Source organism: Myotis yumanensis, unplaced genomic scaffold (assembly GCF_028538775.1).
Source record: "Myotis yumanensis isolate MYYU_CA2020_CCGP unplaced genomic scaffold, mMyoYum1.0.hap1 SCAF_2, whole genome shotgun sequence".
NCBI classification, from domain to species: domain Eukaryota; kingdom Metazoa; phylum Chordata; class Mammalia; order Chiroptera; family Vespertilionidae; genus Myotis; species Myotis yumanensis.
Window position 1 is genome coordinate 182,047,392 of NW_027223753.1, and position 23,515 is coordinate 182,070,906.

General features: G+C 37.1%; 1 protein-coding gene across 1 annotated transcript in view; it reads right to left on the reverse strand.

Moving 5' to 3' along the window:
- NAALADL2 (N-acetylated alpha-linked acidic dipeptidase like 2) overlaps nucleotides 1-23,515 on the reverse strand; it is a 796,115-nt gene that overhangs the window by 269,219 nt on the left and 503,381 nt on the right. Inside the window, exon 9 of the mRNA XM_070403625.1 lies at nucleotides 20,850-20,969. Coding sequence (XP_070259726.1) covers nucleotides 20,850-20,969 — 120 coding nt within the window. The remainder of the gene's footprint in view (nucleotides 1-20,849; nucleotides 20,970-23,515) is intronic.

Genomic DNA, 23,515 nt, shown 5'->3' on the forward strand with positions numbered 1-23,515 from the left:
TTGCAAGCCCTCAAAATTGCGATTTTTAGCTCCATATCCTCCATTTCTGTCATGTTTTTTTGTCTCCGCATCTTTTATGCTTTCTTGGTGCACCCCCTTGTGGTCTTTGTGCACAGTCTTGTTCTAGTTAAGCCTTAATTGTTGTAGTTAATACTAGAGGGATTTGACCACCAGGCCGACTGGCTATGGGAATCAGCTATGTGGAAAACTTCAGTCCTCTGGGGAGGTGCTAATCTAGCCTTTGCCTGAGGCGATGGGCAAATGGCTCTGCGCAGGGCTTGGGCGGGGCGGGATCAACAGGGCGGGGGGGAGGGAGCAGCTATGGCTGCTCTCAGTCCATCCCCAGGGGCTCTGCCTCTCTGTCCCAGCAACCGCTGCAAACCTCGGAGGGACCGTAGCCAGACAGTCCCGCTTCTCCCGTTTGAGTCTGGGTCCCTAGAGACTCGCCCGGATCTGTAGCCCAGAGTCTGAGACTCCCTACTGGTTGAAAACGACAACCGCGCCCTCAGCCACCAGCCCGCTTTGCGCGAGCACCACCACACCACTGTACCTTTAAATTTTCCACACTGCGCCTCCTCTAAGCCTCGTAATGCTGTTGTTTTTCCTTCTAGTTGAAGAGTCTCTCCTCAGCCAGCCTTCCTGTGGTTCTGGTTGATGTCCGTTCCGTCTTTTAGTTGTATTTTTGAAGTGGTTGTTTACGGCAGCATAGCCGGTGTTTACCTATGCCGCCATCTTCGATTCTCCCCTTAAAGTATTTTTCTAAGCTTTTTGTCTAATATATTTTTATGTCACCTTTAGGTTTATTAGAATTTTCAAAGTTAATTTAAAAATTTATCTACAACATCCAAACATTTTAATAAATATAATTTTTCATTATTTCTTAATGAAGATGCAAAGATATGAGTTTTCACTTTACTTTTAGATGTGATGATGAGTATCGTGGTTTGTAAATCCCCATCCACTGTGGCCATAGAGATATCTACAGAGAATCCCCTGTCATTTTATTCCCACACCAATAGCTATTGTAACCAGCAATTCAGATTGGTTCTTTATTATATATCTGCTCATAGCCAACTGCAGTGTTATTCCACAATGATTAAGTCCTCCAGCTTTCCACAATGATTAAGTCCTCCAGCTCTCTCCATTCAAGCAAGAGATGTCCTGGCAGGAAGTATGGTCAAGTAGTTACAAAATTTATGCTTTTTGCAACTTGTCCCAGTGTGTTAGTAATAGGAAAAATGTAATTCCATAGAGTCAACATGGTGAGCGTGGCCTTAAGTGCAATTGCTTAGGTAAATATTAAATTTTATAATGTGTCCAGATTCTCTGGCCTAATATACCTTTGAAAGTAAAAATTAGAACATGTGAGAGAAAGACAAAAACTTTACTAGTTATTAATTTGATGTTGTGTGAGAAACTTTTTCGGTTCACACTCAAGAAAACATATTTTTAATGAATGTTACATTTACACAAAGGTGAATGTGCACATAACATACACAAACACATACGAACAAATACATATACACCAATAAAATGACAAATCTGGCATGAAAATGATTTCTAAGTAATATTTAACATATTCTACAAAGATTGGTCAAATACTAGAATGCTAGTTTATCTTATATTGTCTATATATTCTAGATCATAGCCTGGCTAAACCCCAGTGCAAGAAAGGCCTACGACTTCAAACTAATTCATCTTATTCTCTAGTTAATATTATGCCTGCCCACAATCTTTGTTCAATTCATTGGAAAGAATAACAAAAAAAATCACTAATCATGTTAAGTGTTCAAGGAAACATCTTTGATGTAGAATTAAACAAAAATCGAAGTATTTCAGAGAAGAGCAATCTCTGACAAGTGAATAGCTCGGCTATTCATGCTATTAAACATTATGCCATTTTTCATTTCCATAACATCAGTTTTATCATGTCACTTTTTTCTTGGCATTTCTATTTCAGTACGGTTTGCTTTGCTTTGGCCTATTAACACTTTCACTTAAATTGGTGCCAATCTTTCCCAGATTGCAATGGTATTTGATAGAATCCTACATGATAAAAGAGAAACATGCAAATTAACCATCCCTCTGCTACATTCAGGCCATGACTACAAGCCACACCCACCAGCCAATCAGGAGTGAGTATGCAAATTAACCCAACTAAAATGGCGGTAGCCACAGAGCAGGAGAAAACAAGAGGCTTGGGTTGTCCCCGGCGATGGAGAAAGCCAAGCTTCCCACCTGCCCTGGCCTCCACTCAAGGCTACAAAGTTTCAATTACAGAAGACAAATAAATCCCAGGGGAAAAAAAAGAAAGAACAAAAGGAGAGGCTGGGAGCTTGGATGGCCAGTGGGTGTGGCCAGCCTGAAAATGGCCCTCAGCCCCTCACCCAGGCTGGCCAGGCACCCCAGTGGGACTCCCTCACTCTGAAGGGGCTGTGGGCAGCCTGAAAATGGCCCTCAGCCACTCAACCAGACTGGCCACACCACCATGGGGTGAGGGTCCCCACTGGGGGCTTGGCCAGACTGAAAACAGCCATCAGCTCCTCACCCAGGCTGGCCTGGCACCCCAGTGGGGACCTCCACCCTGAAAGGGGTGTGGCCAGCCTGAAAATGGCCCTCAGCCCCTCACCCAGGCTGGTCAGGCACTGCGGGACCCCCACCCTGATCCAGGACACCCTTCAGGGCAAACCAGCCGGCCCCCACCTGTGCACCAGGCCTCTATCCTATATAATAAAAGGGTAATATGCAAACTGACCCTAACAGCAGAATGACTGGGAATGACTGGTCACTATGACACACACTGACCACCAGGGGCAGATGCTCAATGCAGGAGCTGCCCCCTGGTGGTCAGTGCGCTCCCATAGGGGGAGCTCTGCTCAGCCACAAGCCAGGCTGATGGCTGCCAGTACAGCCGTGGTGGTGGGAGCCTCTCCCGCCTCCTCAGCAGCGCTAAGGATGTCCGACAACAGCTTAGGTCTGCTCACCGCTGGCAAGTGGACATTCCCCGAGGGCTCCCAGGCTGCCAGAGGGATGTCTGACTGCCAGCGTAGGCCTGGTCCCCAGGGGAGCGGGCCTAAGCCAGCAGGTGGACATCCTCCAAGGGGTCCCAGACTGCGAGAGGGCACAGGCCGGGTGAGCCTCCCCCACACCCCCCCCCCCCCCCGAGCGCACAAATTTTTGTGCACCGGGCCTCTAGTATCATGATAAAGGGTAAAAGAAATAAAGGGCATAATTTTAAAATATACAGGTGTGGACAAAAGTAGTTTTGCAGTTGTTTGTATAGAAAATAATACCATCATAAATAAATAATAATACAAGAATAAATTGTTTTGCATACTCTCAACTATACTGTAAACCCACTTTCCCCCACTTCTGTATATTTCTAACAATCCTGGGAATGCCAGCCTTTCCATAACATGCCAAAAAATATTTACCGTATCTGGATTAGACACATTTTCTGCTACATGCACGCAAACTCCCAAGCAAACGTTTCTATTAAAATGCATATTTTGATTAACTAAATTGCATATAAACTGTTTAATTTAGGATGTTGGGCAACTAATTCTGTATAGTAATGACATTTAATGTAGACTCCAGAAAGGGGCTTAATCTTTATGATCTTCATGGACTACTGTGCATCTCAGAGAAGGCAGCTGCCATCCACTCTCTTGATATAAAGGCTTGTCAATCTACTGAGGACTAATCGTCAAACCTGGTAGTGAGGCACTTGGAGGAGCAGGGACAAAAATCTGCCTTTAATTCCCTAGGTGATACCCTGGATAGGCAAACATTTTTGCTTCCTTCATTCATAGAGCACCTATTGGAGAACCTGCAATGACCAGGCACTGATTTATATTCCAGGAAATCATCAGTGAACAAAACAAACATGGATCCCTCCAAATCCTCATGTGGCTTACCTTCTAGAGGGAGAGACGGACAGTACTGATGGTCAATAAATCTGTAAGTGCTATGGTAGTGCAGGGTGAGGGCTGGGTGATAGTACATGGGAGGGCTGGGGGTTAGAAGTTTAAATAAGCTACACAAAGAAGTTCTCACTGTGCATGACTTTGACTGCAGCAGAGGGAGCAAAGGGGAGAGTAGTAGGAGATGGGGTCAGTTAGTTAGAAGATTAGATGCTGTAGGGCCTTTTAGTCCAGTGAAGGCGAACCTTTTGAGCTCAGCGTTTCAGCATTTTGAAAAACCCTAACTGAACTCTGGTGCCGTGTCACATATAGAAATTTTTTGATATTTGCAACCATAGTAAAACAAAGATTTATATTTTTGATATTTATTTTATATATTTAAATGCCACTTAACAAAGAAAAATCAACCAAAAAAATGAGTTCATGTGTCACCTCTGACACACGTGTTATAGGTTCGCCATCACTGTTTTAGGTCCCAAGACCTTAGAATTTGGCTTTTACACAGAGTAAAATAAGAAGTAGAGCATGGGGTTTCTGAGTTGGGATTTAAGGAAAAATGTGGTTGATATTCTGAAAACAGACTGTGGGGGTGAGAGGGCAGCGGTGGAGCAGTTAGGAGGCTATTGAAACATCTTTGATGGGGCAAGAGTGGAGACAGAAAAGGCAATGATATAGGGTTGGATTCTGGCTCTCTCTTGGCAGTAGAGCCAATAAGATTTCCTAATGAACTGTATGAGCAGTATGAGACAAAGAGAGGAATAAAGGATGACTCACTCGTTTTTCGCCTAAACAACTGGGTGGGAGGTAAGACGCCCACGGTCAGACAAGAGACACCTTGCAACTATTGACAAGTACAACGAGTTTGGTGAAGTAACCATGTATTATGACACTTACATTATTTGTAAACCAGCCCCCAAGAGAACTCTGCCATATCTAAACGTTTCCATTCGATAGAGAGCTCCAGTGACACCTCACTGTTGGAAAACTACGAATTATAGCTCCAGAGATGGGAGGTATCATTGCACATATAGCCCAAATTTGGCAAAGACAGAGAGCAGAAGGATGAATGTGGACTTTGAAAACCACAGAAACTTTATCATTCAGTAGCCAGTAGTGGTGAAGAATAGAGGAGAGATGCAATCTGAGCAGCACAGGCCCTCCGAGTCACTGATATGTGAGCCTGAGTGAGGAAGGGTAGAACTGGAGTGTGCATGGTGGGATTGTAGGCTCGATGAGCCTCACAGAGGAATCTTCTCCTTAGCTCTGCTCTCCAAGAAGAAAGAGACCTGTGAGGCTAATGATAAGGGTAGCTAGCTAGCTTAATGAACAGATTAAGGGAGGGGATCCGGAGAGGATACATGCATCTTGGCCTGAACAATTAAAACAGCCATAAACCAAGGACAGAGGTATCTCTGGTCTGAGCAGCTGGGAGAGCCATAGGGGTAAGAAAACATTTCTGGCCAGAAAAAAAAAAAGAGGCTGTTTTACTCTTTGAGCCAAGAAGCCAATGGTTTCAGTCTCAAGGCTCAGCAGGATACGGTTGCTAGGTACCATAAGGTAGATCAAAAGTAATTCCCCCTTGAACAGATAAGATAGATATGTGAAGGACAAAGAAAAGATACAGGATATTGGGGAAAAGGAAACATTCTCACAGAGGATAGAGGAATGTTGCAAAATAAGGGGGAAGAAAGAGAGGGGGGCACAGCATGTGCTTTGGCCTTTGAAACTGGCTCTATGTAGCAGAGAGACCCATGAGGAAAGCAAGGGGATCCTAGATTCAGGGAAAGAATCTCCAGGGTATATAATGCCTCAAGCAGAGAGAGTAATGGCCACCCTCTTTAGGGGACCCCTCTGTCTCACTGTGCCAGGAGAAGCAGAGTCTTAGAATTAGAAGCTTAAATTTAGACTTAGAGGTAGAATCTGCTTGCAATAAAGTTTCTGTACTTCTCACCTACCACCCTTTGTCCATGGCTTCATCCTTGGAATCCATCTGGACAAGAACCCGGAAAAGAAATCATTCTTGCACCCTGCTCACCAGAGAAAAAAACCCGAATCACTAAGATTCTGGCACCTTGTTTTGAGGAGCAGAGTAAAGCTAATATATTACCTTTGATTGAACAATAATATGATCTAAAATGGTTTTGTATATGTTTTTGATTTTTTAAAAATATATATTTTTATTGATTTCAGAGAAGAAGGGAGAGTGAGAGAGAGAAACATCAATAATGAGAGAATCATTGACTGGCTGCCTCCTGCATGCCCCCCTATGGGGGATTGAGCCCACAACCCAGGCATGTGTCCTTGACCGGAATTGAACCTGGGACCCTTCAGTCCACAGGCCAACACTCTATCCACTAAGCCAAACAAGCTAGGGCTGTTTTGTGATGTTTAAAGGTATTTTTCACATGTTAATTAAACGTGGAGGCCATTGGACTGAGATGGCTTCAGTCCTCTACAGAAGCAACCCCAAATCTAAGCCTGTAATGCCTCAATGTTAAGAAATCAAAATGTAAGGAAAACCAAGCACAGCCAGCCAACTAGACTTTTCCAAAGAATGCAACCACTGAAGCCACAGATGATCAAATAATTTCCTTGTTTTGCTTCTGCCTCTCCTCTATGAAAGTCTTGGTGGAACGCTCCTAACCAATTCTGGTTTGATGCTGCTTGATTGAAATCAATTTCTGCTTAAAAAAAAACTTGTAAAATTTTTAATATGCCACAGTTATTCTTTTAACAGACACACTATCTTTTGATTCTCACAAAAACTTTTTGAAGTAGATAAGAGAGTATTATATTATTGTACCTGTTTTACAGATAAAACAAACTAAACTGAGGCTGAGAGAAGTTCAGCAGTTGATCAAACATCACAGAGCCAATAAATGTCAAGCAGAAATCATTCTTTCTAAACATGCATTTATACATCAGTCTTGTGATTCCTACATTGCTAATTGCTCTCCATTCTTAACTAATACACTTGGTGAAACCAAGAATCATCAAGGCAACTGGTATTTGTTACAAGCATGTTACAAAATTGTTTAGAGGACACAGTGAAAAAACTAATAAAATATAAATAAGCATACACTTAGTTCAATTTAGAACTAGTCTATACAGGCAAAGAGCACCACTGATAAGACCAGAAATTAGCAGTTCTATTATCTTAACAGCCAATCTTTCTACCTCCTCTTTACATATGACCCCACAAAAAAAGAAGAAAAAATTAACTTTTTATGTTGCTGGTTAATTTAAGCAATGTAATTTGGTTTTCATAATTTAGTTCTTGACTACAGCTCTTACCAATCCTTGGCCTCATTAACTTTGGTTCTTATCAACACCTAATACACACACACACACACACACACACAGTGCTTATGAAAATAACCTAAATCACTACATTTTTTTTGTTTTTATTAGATGTACGATATTATGCATTAGTATATATTTTAAGAATAATGTTTACATTAAAATATAATTTGTGTTCTTTACTGAATTGAGTTTAATTATGTCCCCACTTTTCTTAGAATTAATAGCCACAGTAATAGAGTAAATAAGATCCTTAATTTTGAGCATACAAATGTTAATACAGTGGCATTTTAGCTGTGATGACAACAATTTTGTAACATGCTTAATTTATATTTTGTAATTTATGTTATTTGCATAGGATGTGCAAATAATTATGTCTTTTAAGAGATACTTCGTGATTTGAAAATATTGACTATTACCATGTTGCTCAAATAAACAGTAAACTCCTTTCATAAATATGTTTATTTCATGAATGTAATGATTATTTTTTTATAACTGGATTTTCCCAGCAGATTAAATTTTAAACTAATAAGAAACATTTTACTCTTTGTGCATCTGTGTACGCTATTCTCGATTAAAGGACATTTATCTATATTGTATTTTCTTTTTAATTGCACACTTGCAAAAATAAAGCATTTGGCTGGGAAGTGGTCCTTCTGTGAAACTACCTCACTTATAAATACATCTGTTTGACTGAGAAACCCATTTGGCCATCATTTTACTTTGCTTCCAGGACTAACTCCTCCAAAAGTATGAAGTAAGTCTGACCACAATTTATGTCTGTCAGTCTAATCTCATTAACAACAACTCTTTGCTGAAAAAGTAAACAAATTGTATCTCCTCTATGTGAAATTTCAAGCTTGTAGGATTTTTAGAGGGCACAATGAAATAATCAATACAATGTAAACACACACTTAGTACAAAAACTAGCACATACATGTTCAATAAATACTTATTTTTATTTCTATTCCTCTCAGCAAAAGAAGTCTGCACTGCTTTCAGTTCTTGACACTGACTTCCAGTCACCCAAACGCACATTCAATTATGGCTTCCTGTGTACACTGGCCTGTTCCTCTCAACATAGGACACCAGTATTTGAATTAATGATCGATAGCAACCTAGTCTTGAAAGACCTAATGCATCCCTTTGAGATGATTTTAAAAGGTAAACAGCACTGCAATACTAACCTTGAAGATAACTGAGTTGAGATTAATTGAAGTTATAAAATGAAAGTGATATAAGTAAGGACATTTTTAAATGATAGATTAAAAGACACATTAGGCATTTGGTTATTGAATTCCTTGAAAGCAAGAGATTTAAAAAAATGAGGAGAGAGAATTAGTGAATAAGCCTGGAAAGAAGAGATTTAAAAGCAACTAGAAGAAAATAAAGTAAGTGAAAGGAAAAGAGCCAAAAGAGAAATTAATCCCAATTAAATTTGTTTTATGCCTGACACATAGCTTACTATGCTAATGCTTTTCAAAAAATGATTGACGATCTTCAGCATATCTCCAAACATTATCCATATGTATTTTCAATAGAATAAGATACAATTATTATGATACTGAAGTTGGGAATATATATTCTAAATAGCACAGCACTTGATCTATAAATGGTTTTCTCAGCTAGTAGCTCTTCCTAGGAAGGTTTATTTCTCAAGGAATTATTTTGTGTACTTATAAAAATCTGATTTCTTGCTCAGGTATGTATATTTTAAATAATAATGCCTGAATGCAGTGAACTCACCCAACCTGTGGGTCCATATCCAAAAGACGTCATTGGAATGAACAGAGACATTTATAAATAAAATTCAATCCCTTACACGTGGTAACATGCTTTTGAAAATTAAAAATGGTTCAGAAAATAACTAAAAGTATCACGTGTCAACCTCAAAAAGTGATGTTCGATCTCTACTTAGGCTTTCCTCATGAAATTCTCTAAGACCCACGCCAGGATCTCATCCAGATAAATGATGAGTCTAATCTACATAGACTGTTTAATTTTTAGGCTGAAAGGAATCAGTAATCTCCACAATTCTAATAAGCTAGTGAAAATGTAGACACGAATAGCTTATTTTTTAGGGAGTAGTGAATCTATAAAGAACAACCATCTTTTTGAATATGATGAAAAGATCTTTGAGAATTTTCCAACACATCACATGGCAACTTACATAGCACTCTAGGAGATTTTCTCAAATGGAGCTGAAAGTATTGCTATAATTAGGACTCTTCAAGGCACTGGCAGGTTAAAAGACCATACCAGACCACAGCCTTCTTTGCCAACTGCACAGATTGCCTGAGTTACTAAAAAAAAAGTTTATGGCTAAATATACGCTTTATCTGAAGACTATGGTTACATATTTGAAGGTAAATTTTTTTTATGATTTTATCTTTTGAGATACATTTGGTGACTGGAAATTTAATACTGAACAGCAGCCTCTTGAAAACTTCAGACTTAAGGAGCCTCCTGAGCAAACTGAAGAATTCACTGAATATAAAATTATTGCAATCTTAACGGACTTAGAATCTAATGATTGCTTTAACGTTCATGCTGAGACTTTATAGACATTGGCTAATATGTGTCTTTAGATAAGTCTATTTTAGTTCCTGTAATTCTTCCTTATTGAAAAGTGAATAACTTTTAAAAAGTTTTCCCCAATGGTGTTAGCCTCAGAACTATATTAGAGATTGTACTTCTCTAAAACATAAGAAGGAAACTTTTAAGGGTGATTTTTTTTAGGCTTTACCCTGGAAAGCTAATGATCACTTTACAACTTGCTGAGTGAGATCTAGCTGCCAGCAACTGCACACACCTGTGTGAGATGAGTAAGGTGAAAGTAAGGCGGCACCTGCTGCTTGGGCTCTGATAGGACAGTCACAGAGGTGTTGGCTGGCACTGCCTCCTGGGAGAGGAGTCATGCTCGGTGGCTTTGCGGCCTTCAAGATGCAGGTTGTGAGGCACAACATTTCCCTGCCTATTATCACTGAGGCAATGTTGTCCTACAGGCAGTAACTGTGGTGTGGTGATGACTTTGGGCTCATTAGGTCTCATGGCTGTGAGAGGGATCCAGAGTCCACAGGGCAGGAGCTGCTTGATTCCCAAGCTTTCTGACCTCAAGGAAGCAGTAACCGTGGAAGGCCTCTGTGTTCATGCTGTTCTATGAGTCATGCCTAGAAGACCTAGAAGTGGCTCTTGCAGCCCTTTCTAAGACTTCGTAACAACTAATCTCATAGCAAAAACTTACTACTTCTTAAAGAGAGTACCTTCTGTTACCTGCAGCTCTCTAATGACAGGTAACGACCTAGTTGGAAAAGGCAAAGAGGTATGTACAAATACAGATACTATGTATATGTACAAATATGCATATGCACTGTTAGCAGTAAGGTAAAAACGTTAAACAGTATACACTAGTAAATGTTCAAAAAAGGGGACTGGTTAAGAAATGGTAATATACACTGAGTGGCCAGATTATTATGACTGGCCAGATTATTATGACCACACCATAAAGTATTTTGTTGGGTCACCTTTTGCCTTCAATACTGTGGCGATTCTTCTTGGCATTGACTCCACCAGATGTTGAAAGGTGATGCGAGGAGTCTGACACCATGCCTGATGAATAGCACTGTCCAGTTCTGTGAGATGTGATGGTTGTGGAACCAGCTTCCTGATGGCTCTTTTAACTTCATCCCACAAATGCTCAATTGGATTGACATCTGGTGATTGTGGGGGTCACCTAAGCAAGGTAAAGTCTCCCTCATGTTCTTGAAACCACTCCTGCACAATACAAGCACCGTGGCATGGCACAGTGTCTTGTTAGAAGAAGCCATCTCCATTGGGATACGCCATCAACATGATAGGATGAACTTGATCAGCAATGATACTTAGGTATGTTGTGCTATTCAGACGTTTATAATGATCTGGTCCTCTAGCAACTTTAGCGTGAAATTAAAGCTAATTTGCCTACAAATGTCAGTTGGTCATAATAATCTGGCAACTCAGTGTAGCTAAATAATGAAATCATATACATTATTTATTTAAAAAATATTCAAACCTACAGAAACGTTGTAAGTATATTACAATGAATTATATTTTTTCTAGATTTACTAATGTGCCAATAATATTGTAATATATATTTTAAAAATGTAAACTCTTTATAATATATTAAGAGGGGGAAATGCAGATCACTATTTCCTTTTAGTAACAATATATTTATATGCATCATACAAAATAAATCTAATTTTTTTGATAGTGAAATTACAGATGATTAATTGTGTTTTTATTTTTGGCCGTGTATAGTTTATAACTGTTCTTAAAATAGAATATAATAAAAAACAAAGCCTGATTAGTTCTTGGAGAACCATTGGTAATGCACATAATTCTTTTATCTAAATTACTATTTATAGGATAAAGTGAAAATGTCAATTATCCTCATGGATCTTTTTCAAGCTGGAATATGACACCTTATTTGGGGATTCTGCAATATCTTACTATTTCTTGGACCTCTGATCTAGTTTCATGTCTATTTCAGTTTTACATCTAGGCTGCTGCCACCTTTTCTATAGTTAGCATTGACTGTCACAGATAAATGAGCTGGATTCAGGGTGAGATGGTTATCATATCTGAATGTCTATAACTACCACTATGTTTATGTAGTCACACTGTCTTGGAAAAATAGTTTAATAACATCAACACTGAACCTAGAATTGTCAGGGTCTCATATTCACCAACTGTTATTATAATGGCTTATAGATTCAAGCCAGGAATTGTAAAGCAAAACACAGATAAACAACAAATATGAAAGCTAACAGCCTAGAAATCAGAAGAGTTTAGAAAACCAATTGCAAGCTCTCTTATACATTATGAAGCTAAACAAACAAAAACAATGAATAAACATACACATATATATGGATGAATTCAGGAGTAAATTGTTATATAAATAAAGATAGTCTGAAGCAACCATCCATAAAAAAAGTTTGATCCCAATTCACAACATCTGTACAGAATTTAAGCTCCTTCAGATAATCCTTTCTAATTAAGAATTCTTCTTTAGGCTGAATTGAAATGATTTTTCTATTCCTTGCAGACATACAGAAAATTGCCTTATGGCTTTCAGGAGGATTGTTGTTTCAGGGTTAATATAGCTTAATTTCTTCTGCTGTTCAATTTCTTTTTACCACCCTGGTCTTAAAATTATAATTTCACAACTAAAAATATAGTTAACAGTAGTAACTGTGGAGAGATTAGTGTTAAGTTGTAGGATACTGAAGGCTATACATTTGCAGGTGAAATTCCAGATCAAAGGAAGGGATAACCAGTACCTTAAAGTCTTATCAGCACTCCATATGTAGAGAGAGGTGTGTTTCTGACAAAGTATGCAAATTGGAGATCTTACCATTTAAAGAAATCCATTTTCCAAGTGAAGAGATTAAACACTTATTTATGTTTCCATAAAATTTCCAACTTTTACATTACAGCAGCATTTCTGTGGTCATTCTTATAAGATAGCTATAGGAAAAGGTTCTAGAATACAACAAGTTTGGGAAAGACTGCATGTTCTATTTACCTCTGGGTGTTTGCCACACATGGTAACATACTGGAGATTCTGCTTAGTACAGATACATTTTACATCACACACTGTAAAATACCAACTCAAAGCAAAATTCATTTACACATACATGTGTTTAGTCATTTATTTAGCAGTGTTATACCAAGTCTTTTTGATTCAGAGAACCAGGTGTTTTGTTTTTTAGTTAAAGCATTTATTTTCACTTTTTCCAAGTCTTTTTAGATATTTCAATTTATATTTAATTTTTATTGCATATATTTAAAATGTACAAAATGATGATTTGATATACATATACACTGTGGAATGTTTACCAAAATTAAGAGTAACATATCCATAATCACATAGTTAACATGTCACTTTGTATGTGTGTGTGTGTGTGTGTGTGTGTGTGTGTGTATGTGTGTGAATATGTGTGGTGAGAATGCTTAAGATCTATTCTCAACAACTTTCCAGTATACAATACTATATAATTAACTATTAGAGGCCCGGTGCACAAATTCATGCATGGGTTGGTTCCGGTTGGCTTTTATATATATATAGTCACCATGATGTACATTAGATCCTTAGAACTTATTCTTCTTATAACTGAAATCTACCTATGTCATCCCATTTTCACCCTCCCCACCCCCACTTCCCAATCACTGGCCACCACAATTTTGATTTTTATAAAGTTGACTTTTCTTTTAAGATTCTAAGTATAGCTGATATCAAACAGTATTTATCTTTGTGTTTTCACTTAGCATAATGCCCTTTAGATTGATCCATGTTGTCACAGATGTCAGGATTTCTTTTCCTGTGACTGAATAATATTTCATTTTATATAGATACTTAAATGTTTGTTTGTGTGTGTGTGTGTGTGTGTGTGTGTGTGTGAGATCACATTTTATTTATCTGTTCATTTGTTGATGGACCTTTGTTTCCATGTATTGGCTATTGTGAATAATGCTGCAATGAATATGGAGGTGCACATATCCCAAGATATTGGTTTCATTTCTTTCAGATATATACTCAGGAGTGAGATTGCTGGATTATATGGTGCTAATTTTTTTAATTTTTTCAGGGACTGCCATACTGTTTTTCATAATGGCTGTACCATTTTACATTTCCATTAACAGTGTATATGGGTTCCCTTTCTTCTACAACCTTGCCAACATTTGTTATCTCTTATCTTTTGAGCTCCCAGTGAGCCATTCAATTGTAAGGGTAAACAACCGATAGTCTATAGTGTATTCATTATGTTGGATGATTTTGCAGCCTAACTGTAGGCTTTCGTAAATGTTCAGTTCATGTTTAAGGTAGCCTAGGCTAAGCTATGATTTTTTGGTAGGTTAGATGAATTAAATTCATGTTTGACTTACAATATTTTAAACTTATAATGGGTTTATTGTGACATAACCTCATAATAAGTCAAAAAGTATCTTTATATTGTTTACAAATATTTTCTCCAATTCCATAGATTGCCACTCAAATTTACTGATTGTTTCTTTTGCTGTGTAGAAGCTCTTTATTTCAATGTGGTCCCATTCATTTATTTTAGTTCTTGTTGCTTGTGCTTTTGATGTCTTAACCAAGCAATCATTGCCCCAACGAATATAAAGGATCTTTCCCCTGGGTTATTTTTTTCTAAGACTTTTATGGTTTTAGGTTTTACATTTAAGTCTTTAATCTATTTTGAGTTACTTTTTGTGAATTTTACATTTGTTCATCTAATTTTCCCAACAATCTATATTAAGGAGACTATCCTTTCCCATTTATGCCTGTGGCACCCTTGTCAAAAATTTGTGGTCAGTCTATAAATGGGTTTATGTCTGGCTTCTTTATTCAGTTCCACTGGTCTCTGTGACTACATTTTTTTTAATATTAGTACTATGCTATTTTGATTACTATAGCTTTGTAATACATCTTAAAATCAGGTAGTCTGAGGTCTCAGTCTTATTCTTCTTTCTTAGAATTGCATTGGCAATTCAGGGTCATTTGCGGTTCCATATAAATTTTAGGATGTTTTTCTATTTCTGTGAAAAATGACATTGGGGTTTTGATTGAGAGTGTATTGAATTTGTTTATTGCTTTGGGTTGTATGGCTATTTTAACAATCTTAATCTACACTAATAAAAGAGAAACATGCAAATTAACCATCACTCCATAACTCTGCCACTCCATTACACACACCAGCCAATCAGGAGTGAGTATGCAAATTAACCCAACTAAGATGGCAGTGGCCACGGAATTGGAGCGAGCAGGAGGCTTGGGTTCCCCCAGGTGATGGAGAAAGCCAAGCGTCCCACCTGCACTAGCTGGCACTTGGCTCAGATCAAGGCTACAAAGTTTCAATTATAGAAGATAAATAAATCTCAGATACCTGCTTCCAGCCAGTCATAGCCTCCACTCAAGGAGGCCCTGAAAAAAAAGAAAAGAAAAAAAGGAGAGGCTGGGAGCTTGGGTTGCTGGGGGGCATGGCCAGCCTGAAAACGGCCATCAGCCCCTCACCCAGGCTGGCCAGGCACCCCAGTGGGGATCCCCACCATAAAAGGGGTGTGGCCAGCCTGAAAACGGCCCTCAGTACCTCACCTAGGCTTGCCAGGCACCCCAGCCAGACCCCACCCTGATCCAGGACACCCTTCAGGGAAAACCAGCCGGCCCCCACCCATGCACCAGGCCACTATCCTATATAATGAAAGGGTGATATGCAAATTGACCCTAACAGCAGAACCACTGGTAATGACTGGTCACTATGACACACACTGACCACCAGACACTCAATGCAGGAGCTGCCCCCTGGTGGTCAGTGTGCTCCCACAGGGGGAGCTCTGCTCAGCCACAAGCCAGGCTGAGTGGCTGCCAGCACAGTGGTGGTGGCGGGAGCCTCTCCCACCTCCTCAGCAGCGCTAAGGATGCCCAACTGCAGCTTAGGCCTGCTCCCCACTTGCAAGTGGACATCTTCCGAGGGCTCCAGGCTGCCAGAGGGATGTCTCACTGCCAGCTTAGGCCTGATCCCTGGAGGAGCGGGCCTAAGCTGGCAGATGGACATCCCCTGAGGGGCCACAGACTGCTAGAAGGCACAGGACCCTCCCCCCCCCCCCCAATTGCACAAATTTTTATGCACTGTGCCTCCAGTTCTTCCAATAAAAGAACACATAATATCTTCTAATTTATTTGTGTCTACTTCCATTTCTTAAACCAATGTCTTATACTTTTATGTGTACAGGCCTTTCACCTTTCTGGTTAAATTTATTCTTAAGTATTTTATTGTTTTTTTATGCTTTTGAAAATGGCATTGCTTTTTAAATTTATTTTTCTGATAATACATTAAGGTATAAACATAAATTATTTGTTAAAGAACCAAGTGAACTATTCAAATCCAAAATATGAACACAAATACACAATGGTTTGATTAGAATGCCACTTTAAAATAAACAAAGAAGCCATAATTTATAATTTAAGCACATGGCAATAAATACTACAATTACCCCAAGTAACTTGAATACCACAAGTAACTTGAAATCTGCAATTCCTTTTTGTTAAGCATAAAATCATATCTATTTAACCTAATTTCATTACTCATAAAAGTTCTACAAAAAATGTCATATGTCATAAGGGCAAAGCTTTACTATTGTAGTTGCTATGTAGATGATTAACTAATTACATTAGTGTTAGGTTTTTAACCAAAACATATTAAAAATCAGGTAGGATAAAAAAATGACAACTCATCAGAGTAGATTTAACTGTTTTTTTTTGTTGTTATTGTTATTTTTTGTTTGTTTTATAATCCTCACCTGAGGATATTTTTCCATTGATTTTAGAGATAGTGGGGAGAGAGAGAAGGACAGAGAGAAATATTGATGTGAGAGAAACATATCCACTTGCCTTCTGCACATGCCCTGACTAGGGCCTGGGCTGGAGAGGAGCTTGCAATTGAGGTACCTGTCCTTGACTGGAATTGAACCCAGGACCTTTGGATTCACAGGCCAATACTCTATCCACTGAGCTAAACCAGCTAGATTTAATTTTTTTAATGGCAAAATATATTGTACTACATTAACAATGCTGTATAGGTGAAACAATTTTATCTAACCTGCCAATAATGAGGATTTACCAATACTAGTCCTGAGTAAATGGTCATTTTTTGAATTCTATAGAGGAATGGTGTCTGATATACTAGTCAAAATACCACAGACAAGCCCAATTGTGTGCTCAGTGGTTGAGCATCCACCTATGAACCAGGAGATCACAGTTCCAATGATTCTCTCTCATCATTGATGTTTCTATTTCTCTCTCCCTCTCAACTTCCTCTCAGAAATCAATAAAATTATGTTTTTTTTAAAAATGTCAGAGACAAAAACTAAATTAGATAAGGCTGTTTTAAGAAATTAACATTGATTTTGATTATGTGTATTAGTCCAACTAAATTAATATCTCAAATTGTTTAAATTGCTCTTTGACTATATAGTTCAAATATTTAAGTCAGCTGCCTTCTGAAATTTAGGGTTTTACCCAGATGCTCACAAAAACTTCCCTTAATATCTAGATTTAAATAAAAAGAAATTTATAAATTATCAGTGTATACTGAACAGGAAACTTTGTAAAACATTAATAAACTAGAGGGATTGCTTAGTTTTTAAGACAAAGCAAGGCCCTATAAACCTAAGAGATAGATAAACCTGCCAATAGAATAACAAGTTTAAATGTGGGACTTTATTGAGGTGGCAAATTAGTGGAGAAAAGGGCTTTAAATCAGTATATTAGTCTTTATGTTCACTTCAGTTGACTACTAGCAATTGATGAAGCAGAAAGGAAGATTAAGTAAAATGTACTGAAAATAATACACTATGAAAAAAATCATAGTGAACAGAAGATACAGAGAATTTCTCATCTTAAAAACATTAAACAAAGCAAAAGATCAAAACAAAACTGTATCATATATCATGAAAGACAAATGAGTAGAAGAATGTTTCAAAGCCAACTTTACTTTTCTATTTTATACCAAGCAGAATAGAATTTAAACTTTGTTTTGGTTCTCTGCATTAAAATGATTAACTATAAAGAGAAAGAAAAGATAACTATTTTCTTTCTACAACCCTATCTTCTATATTCTATCACTGTGAATTTTGAATAATACTATGGACTAAATGTCTTCCCAAAATTCATAGGTTGAAGCCTAACCACCAAAGTGACTATATTTGCAAATAGGGCCTTTAAAAAGGTAAAATAGGTTGCCCTAGCTGGTTTGGCTCAGTGGATAGAGAATCGGCCTGGGGTCTGAAGGTTCTCGGGTTCAATTCCAGTCAAGGGCACATGCCAGATTGTGGGCTCATTCCCCAGTAGGGGGTGTGTAGGAGGCAATCATTCAATGATTCTCTCTCATCATTAATGTTTCTATCTCTCTGTTCCTCTCCCTTCCCCTCTATAAAATCAATAAAAAATATATTTTAAAATAAAGTAAAATATATTTAAATGAGATTAGGTTAGGGCCCTAATTTAAAAGAACTGATTTCCTTACAAGAGGAGGAGATACCAGGAATGAGTCTGCTCAGAGAAAAAGGCCATGTGAGGACACAATGAGAAGGTGGCCATCTGCCAGTCAGGCCTCAAGAGAAATCCATGTCACCTGCATCTTATCTTCAACTTCCAGCTTCCAGAATTGTGAGAAAATCAAGTTTTGTTCTTTAAGTCACCCAGTAGGTTGTATTTTGTTATGGATGTCTTAGATGACTAACGATATCTTTTTTTTTAATTCCATAGTGTATAAATATAAGATTAAAAAACTGTTAACATGTTAATTAATAACTCTGTTATTTGAAATTCAGACTTCTGGTAACTCGAAAATTTAAACTAATGAGCTTCTAGGGCTAAAATATCTCACATGTTTTCTGTATATCTCCTATAAAATAAAGGCATGGTCCAGCAGAATAAAAACCAGCACTATAGCAGGCAGTTAGTAGCAGTTGTACAAGTACTGTGACAGATAGAGCTGTGGGAGTTTGGAAGGGATCAGAAGCATACATTGGTGTCCTTGATTTGAATAAGAAAATGGAAATCAGTTTATGTGATTTGAAAAGATACTTTGGTAGAGCACTATAAATAAGAGGAGCTGGTTTACATGACTGAAGAATTCTGTTTTGAAAAGACTGGTAGTTAAATTTCTTCAAGATCATCATTACATTCAAGCTTTTTGTCAATGTCCTACAATGAAGAATTCTAAATTAAACCAATCACACTGTCTCTTTCCTATAAATTCCTGTATAGCACCTATCATACTTGCCCCTATATTTGAGCTCTTTATGCATGTCCTATGTTCATGGTAAAATATAAGTCCCAAGGCATTTCACATGCTTATTGTGTACTTACATACTTAAAGTAATGTTATATAGAGTTGGATTGTCTATAAAAATTTATTATACAATAGAGCTCTGCAACAGTTGGGGTATTCACAATGAAGTGCTACTGTAGTAGGATTATGGGCTCAATACTCTAACTCATGTAGTAGAAATGAGATATATGTACTATATTTTCTGGTGAAGAGTTCCTGGTATATGGAAAAATAAAACGTGTTTGTTATTTTTAAACGCCGTATAAAACAAATATATCTTTGCTAACTTTTTAGAGTTTAAAAAGAAAACAACACTGTTTATCCTGTAGACAGTTTTACAATATTGTTGCAATTGTTCAGTTTTGATCAGGTTTGCCAGCTTTTGGCAGGTGATGCAAAAGCAACACTTAAGGAGACTATAGTTAGATTGACTACTTTCATAGGTACGGATGCTTCAGGCTTCCCTAAAATAACCTCTTAGAAATGTCATCACTATTTATTTGAGATGTACAGAGCACTGACTAATATATGGATGATCAAATTCTGTTTCTCCAAGGGCAAAATCAATACATTCTGTGATGTATGAAAGATGATTTCAAAAAATAAAGGTGGAATGGCAATATATAGAAAGAGATGTATGTGTTTGTATTGCATCCTAATGTTTAAAATTATTTTGGGGGATAAAACTTATTTTATCTTTCATTTCATATCTTATTTTGCTCAAAGGCAGTTGCATTTTATTAACTAAGAGGCCACCAATCACTCTGTCCTTTATTCTACAGTTAAGAAGCAAATGAAAATTATTTTTTAGGAAAGAGCTTTTTTCCAATTGCAAAGAATCTTTATTCAGTACTCATTTAAGCAACCTGCGCACACCATTCATTTCTATAGAACATCCCATAGTCCCCAATAGAATGCAAAGCATATATATAATAACCACTCAAACGTGCATGAATTAGAATGAATAACAAAGGTTTGTAATGCTCCTTCAACATAAATACTAAATAAATTAAGTTCAACATGTTCTTTGTAATAAGATACTAGAACCAAAAATGCTGTTTAGAAGACTTCCACAAGAAAGATTAATAATTAAAGATTGTGTTGCTACCAGGAAGAGAGTGAAAAGTCAAGCCACAGAGTGGGAGAGTAATTCACAATATTTAACCAACACAAGTCTTGTATAGAGAATATATAAAGAACTCTGACATACAGATAAGAAAAATATGAACAACTCTGTTTTAAGAACAGGCAAAAGGTTTAAATAAGCCTTCACAGAAGAAGATACCCAAATGGCCAATGAGTATATGAATATGAAAGCAGGTACTTAATATTATTAATCAACAGAGAAATTAAAATCAAACACCCAAATGATACCACCATATACATATAAGAATAGTCATACTAAATGTCGGTGATGACAGGAAACATACATTGATGATGATAGTGGAATTGGTACAAGCACTTTGGAGAATCTTTGACAGTATCTATAAAAGTTAAACATGTGCCTACCCTATGATCTAGCAATTCCACAACTAGATAAATATCCAAGGAAAATTAGCACACCTATTTTACCAATGCACAAGAATACAGAAGGGGGCGAGGCTGGGTGGAGGTAGGTACAAGGGGGAGAATCGGAGACATCTGCAATAGTGTCAACAATGAAAAATTTAAATTAAAAAATATCAAGAAATCTTAAATTATAGAGAAAACAGCAGTTTTGCCTAATCACTTTATAACAAGCGGTTCATCTTACCTCTGCTACCAGTTGCTGAAGAGATGGTGAAGCTACAGAATATAGACTTGAGTTACCCCTTATGGGATTATGGAGACTAACATAAGCCACAACATTTTTCTGCAGAACCTTCCTGAAATCCTGAAATGAAAAAAAAAAATAACCTTTCTCTAACATAAATAACAATAACAGATTTTTAATCAGTTACTTATTAAATACTAAACACTTTCTACTTAAAATCATTACATTGTACAAGTACTTTGTGGGCAATGTCATACTTTTTAGTAAGAGTACACAAAGTCATAAAATGATTTTGGATAAATGCGATGGATTAAACATAACATTTTGATAAAATATTTTAAATATTTTCTGGAGGCAAATTTTAAGATAATATGCTTTTAAATGGTTAACATATTATGAGATTCACCTCTAAAATACAGGATGACATTTTTGGTCAAGTGAGGGCACTTAATTTTATAGTGTTTGAATGAGAGAGTAGGCAAGGGAAAACTACTTCAGTGATTAATAAACCAACCCTTTCTGTGAAGCAATGAGTTACTTTTTGCACAAACTGGTTCTTTATTCTGAGAAAAATGGAGCATAATACAATTGTATCCCTGCACATATTAACTGAAATAAAACCAGATATATTTCACGCACATTAGTAGCATAAAATGATTCAAATAGAATAGCTTTCTCATTTCTTTGCTAAATCCCAAAATTTGATGACCAATGATTCTCTTTTACTAGAGAGGTAAAAAGTCCATCTGATACTTTTCTCCTCTTCTTGAACAAATATTTAATGGATAATTATAGTGGTGGCAGTTCTATAGAAATATCCTAAAAATTGTATTATTTCATGTCTTAGGAACATATATTTCTTCTTCCAACACTATCAGATAAAAGACTGAAATCCTTATGGAATCAATGTTACTCCTATTTTATGTTGAAAATTCAGCTATTCCTCTGTAAGAGAGGTGAAAAGACAATTAATTTAAAATAAATATTTTAAAGAAAAATAAAGGGTAAATTTTAACTCAGGTATTCAGCTTTATACATAACATTTTTTAAAAGTCCAGTGTTGCAAAGTACTACAGAAAAACAGCTGTTTGCACACTAGCCCATAGACACTGTCTATATGTTAGTCCATTTAATTCTCAGGAGACACTCATGATATAGGCATCTGTATACTCATTTGATAAATCAAGTCTTGGGTAGGGTAGTCTTGTAAAAGTCCACATGTTTTGTGGCAGAGAAGATTTGAACTCGGACTTTTTTGACTGTAAAATTTGTAGTATTTCCATGGTAGCCTGTAAATAATAAAGATTCTTCACAGAATAAGTGGTAGTTCTTAAAGAACATATGTAGTAAAATGTTATCAGCCTTCCCAAGGATCAAGATCAGTATTGAGTCAAACCTCTAATAACTCTATCACTATGAAATTTATTTTTGAGTTTATTGACCAAAACCGCCTAATTGTTTTAATTACATGTGTGGATTTCAAGAGGTTCCTGTGCAAACAAAATTAAATAGAACAATAGGACATGTCAACACATTTTTTCCTCACTCATCTTCCCTAGGGGATGTATTTAGAGCATAAATTGGATGCAGTTTAAAAGAAAACGTTTCATTTTCATAAGAGTAAATTTTGAACAGGAAAACTAATAGTTTCTAAATTCCTTCTCAACTAGATAGTTGCAAAATGGCTTCATAAACTGTATTGAAATAATTTTCTAAGACATAGTAATTTGCAAGAGGATATTTTTAAAGCTAATAATCAAATCTATATATTTTATTCGACATTTTCTTTCCTCAATATCTTTGCCCAAAACATCATGAAAAAAAAAATCACAATAAAAAACAGAAAGTGACTAAGTGCATAATTAGTTGTCAAATATATATACATACATAAATATTCTCGGATATGGGTTCTTGATCTTTTTGAAGAAGAGCCTTTTCTAACATAAACATTTTTTTTCCTATGGACTCTCATCCTATATAATAAAAGCCTAATATGCTAAGTGTCCAGTCGTCCAGTCGGCCGTTCAACCAAGGCATAATATGCTAATGATATGCTAAGGCTGCTCAACTGCTCACTATGACATGCACTGACAGCCAGGGGGCAGACACTCTCTGACTGGTAGGTTAGCTGGCTGCTGGGGTTTGGCCAATTGGGACTGAGCGAGACGGGCATCAATCCCAGTATCAGCTGTCATATCCCATTAAAAACAGTGCATCTGTGAGACACAGACATAGGAGCATTTGATACTAAATATTCCAGTTGTTTTCTACCCATGACCCATTCATTTGGACAAAGGCTTCTTAAGGTAGGTAGGTAAGTATTTCTGTAGGTAGGAAAGAAGCAGGGAGATAGGTTTGGAAGAATAGACAGAAGAAAGAGTAGAGGAAGGGAGGAGAAGAGGAAGGAAAAAAAAACACACTATTTTGAGTCTAGTCTCCATATTGCATCTCTAAATTATAATACTAAGGTTATAAACATTTAACATAGGAGAAAGTTCCCTTATTCTAAATAATGGCTAGAAAGTTTTAAAAGAAAGGTTAATGGTATGCATCATTTAATTCTTTCTTACCCTGTTCCTGTCAACCTGTCTACAGAGATACGCAATAACCAGGTAAACATTATTGTGGGCATATTAGAGTCTGTAGATCTGGAAGCAATACGAATA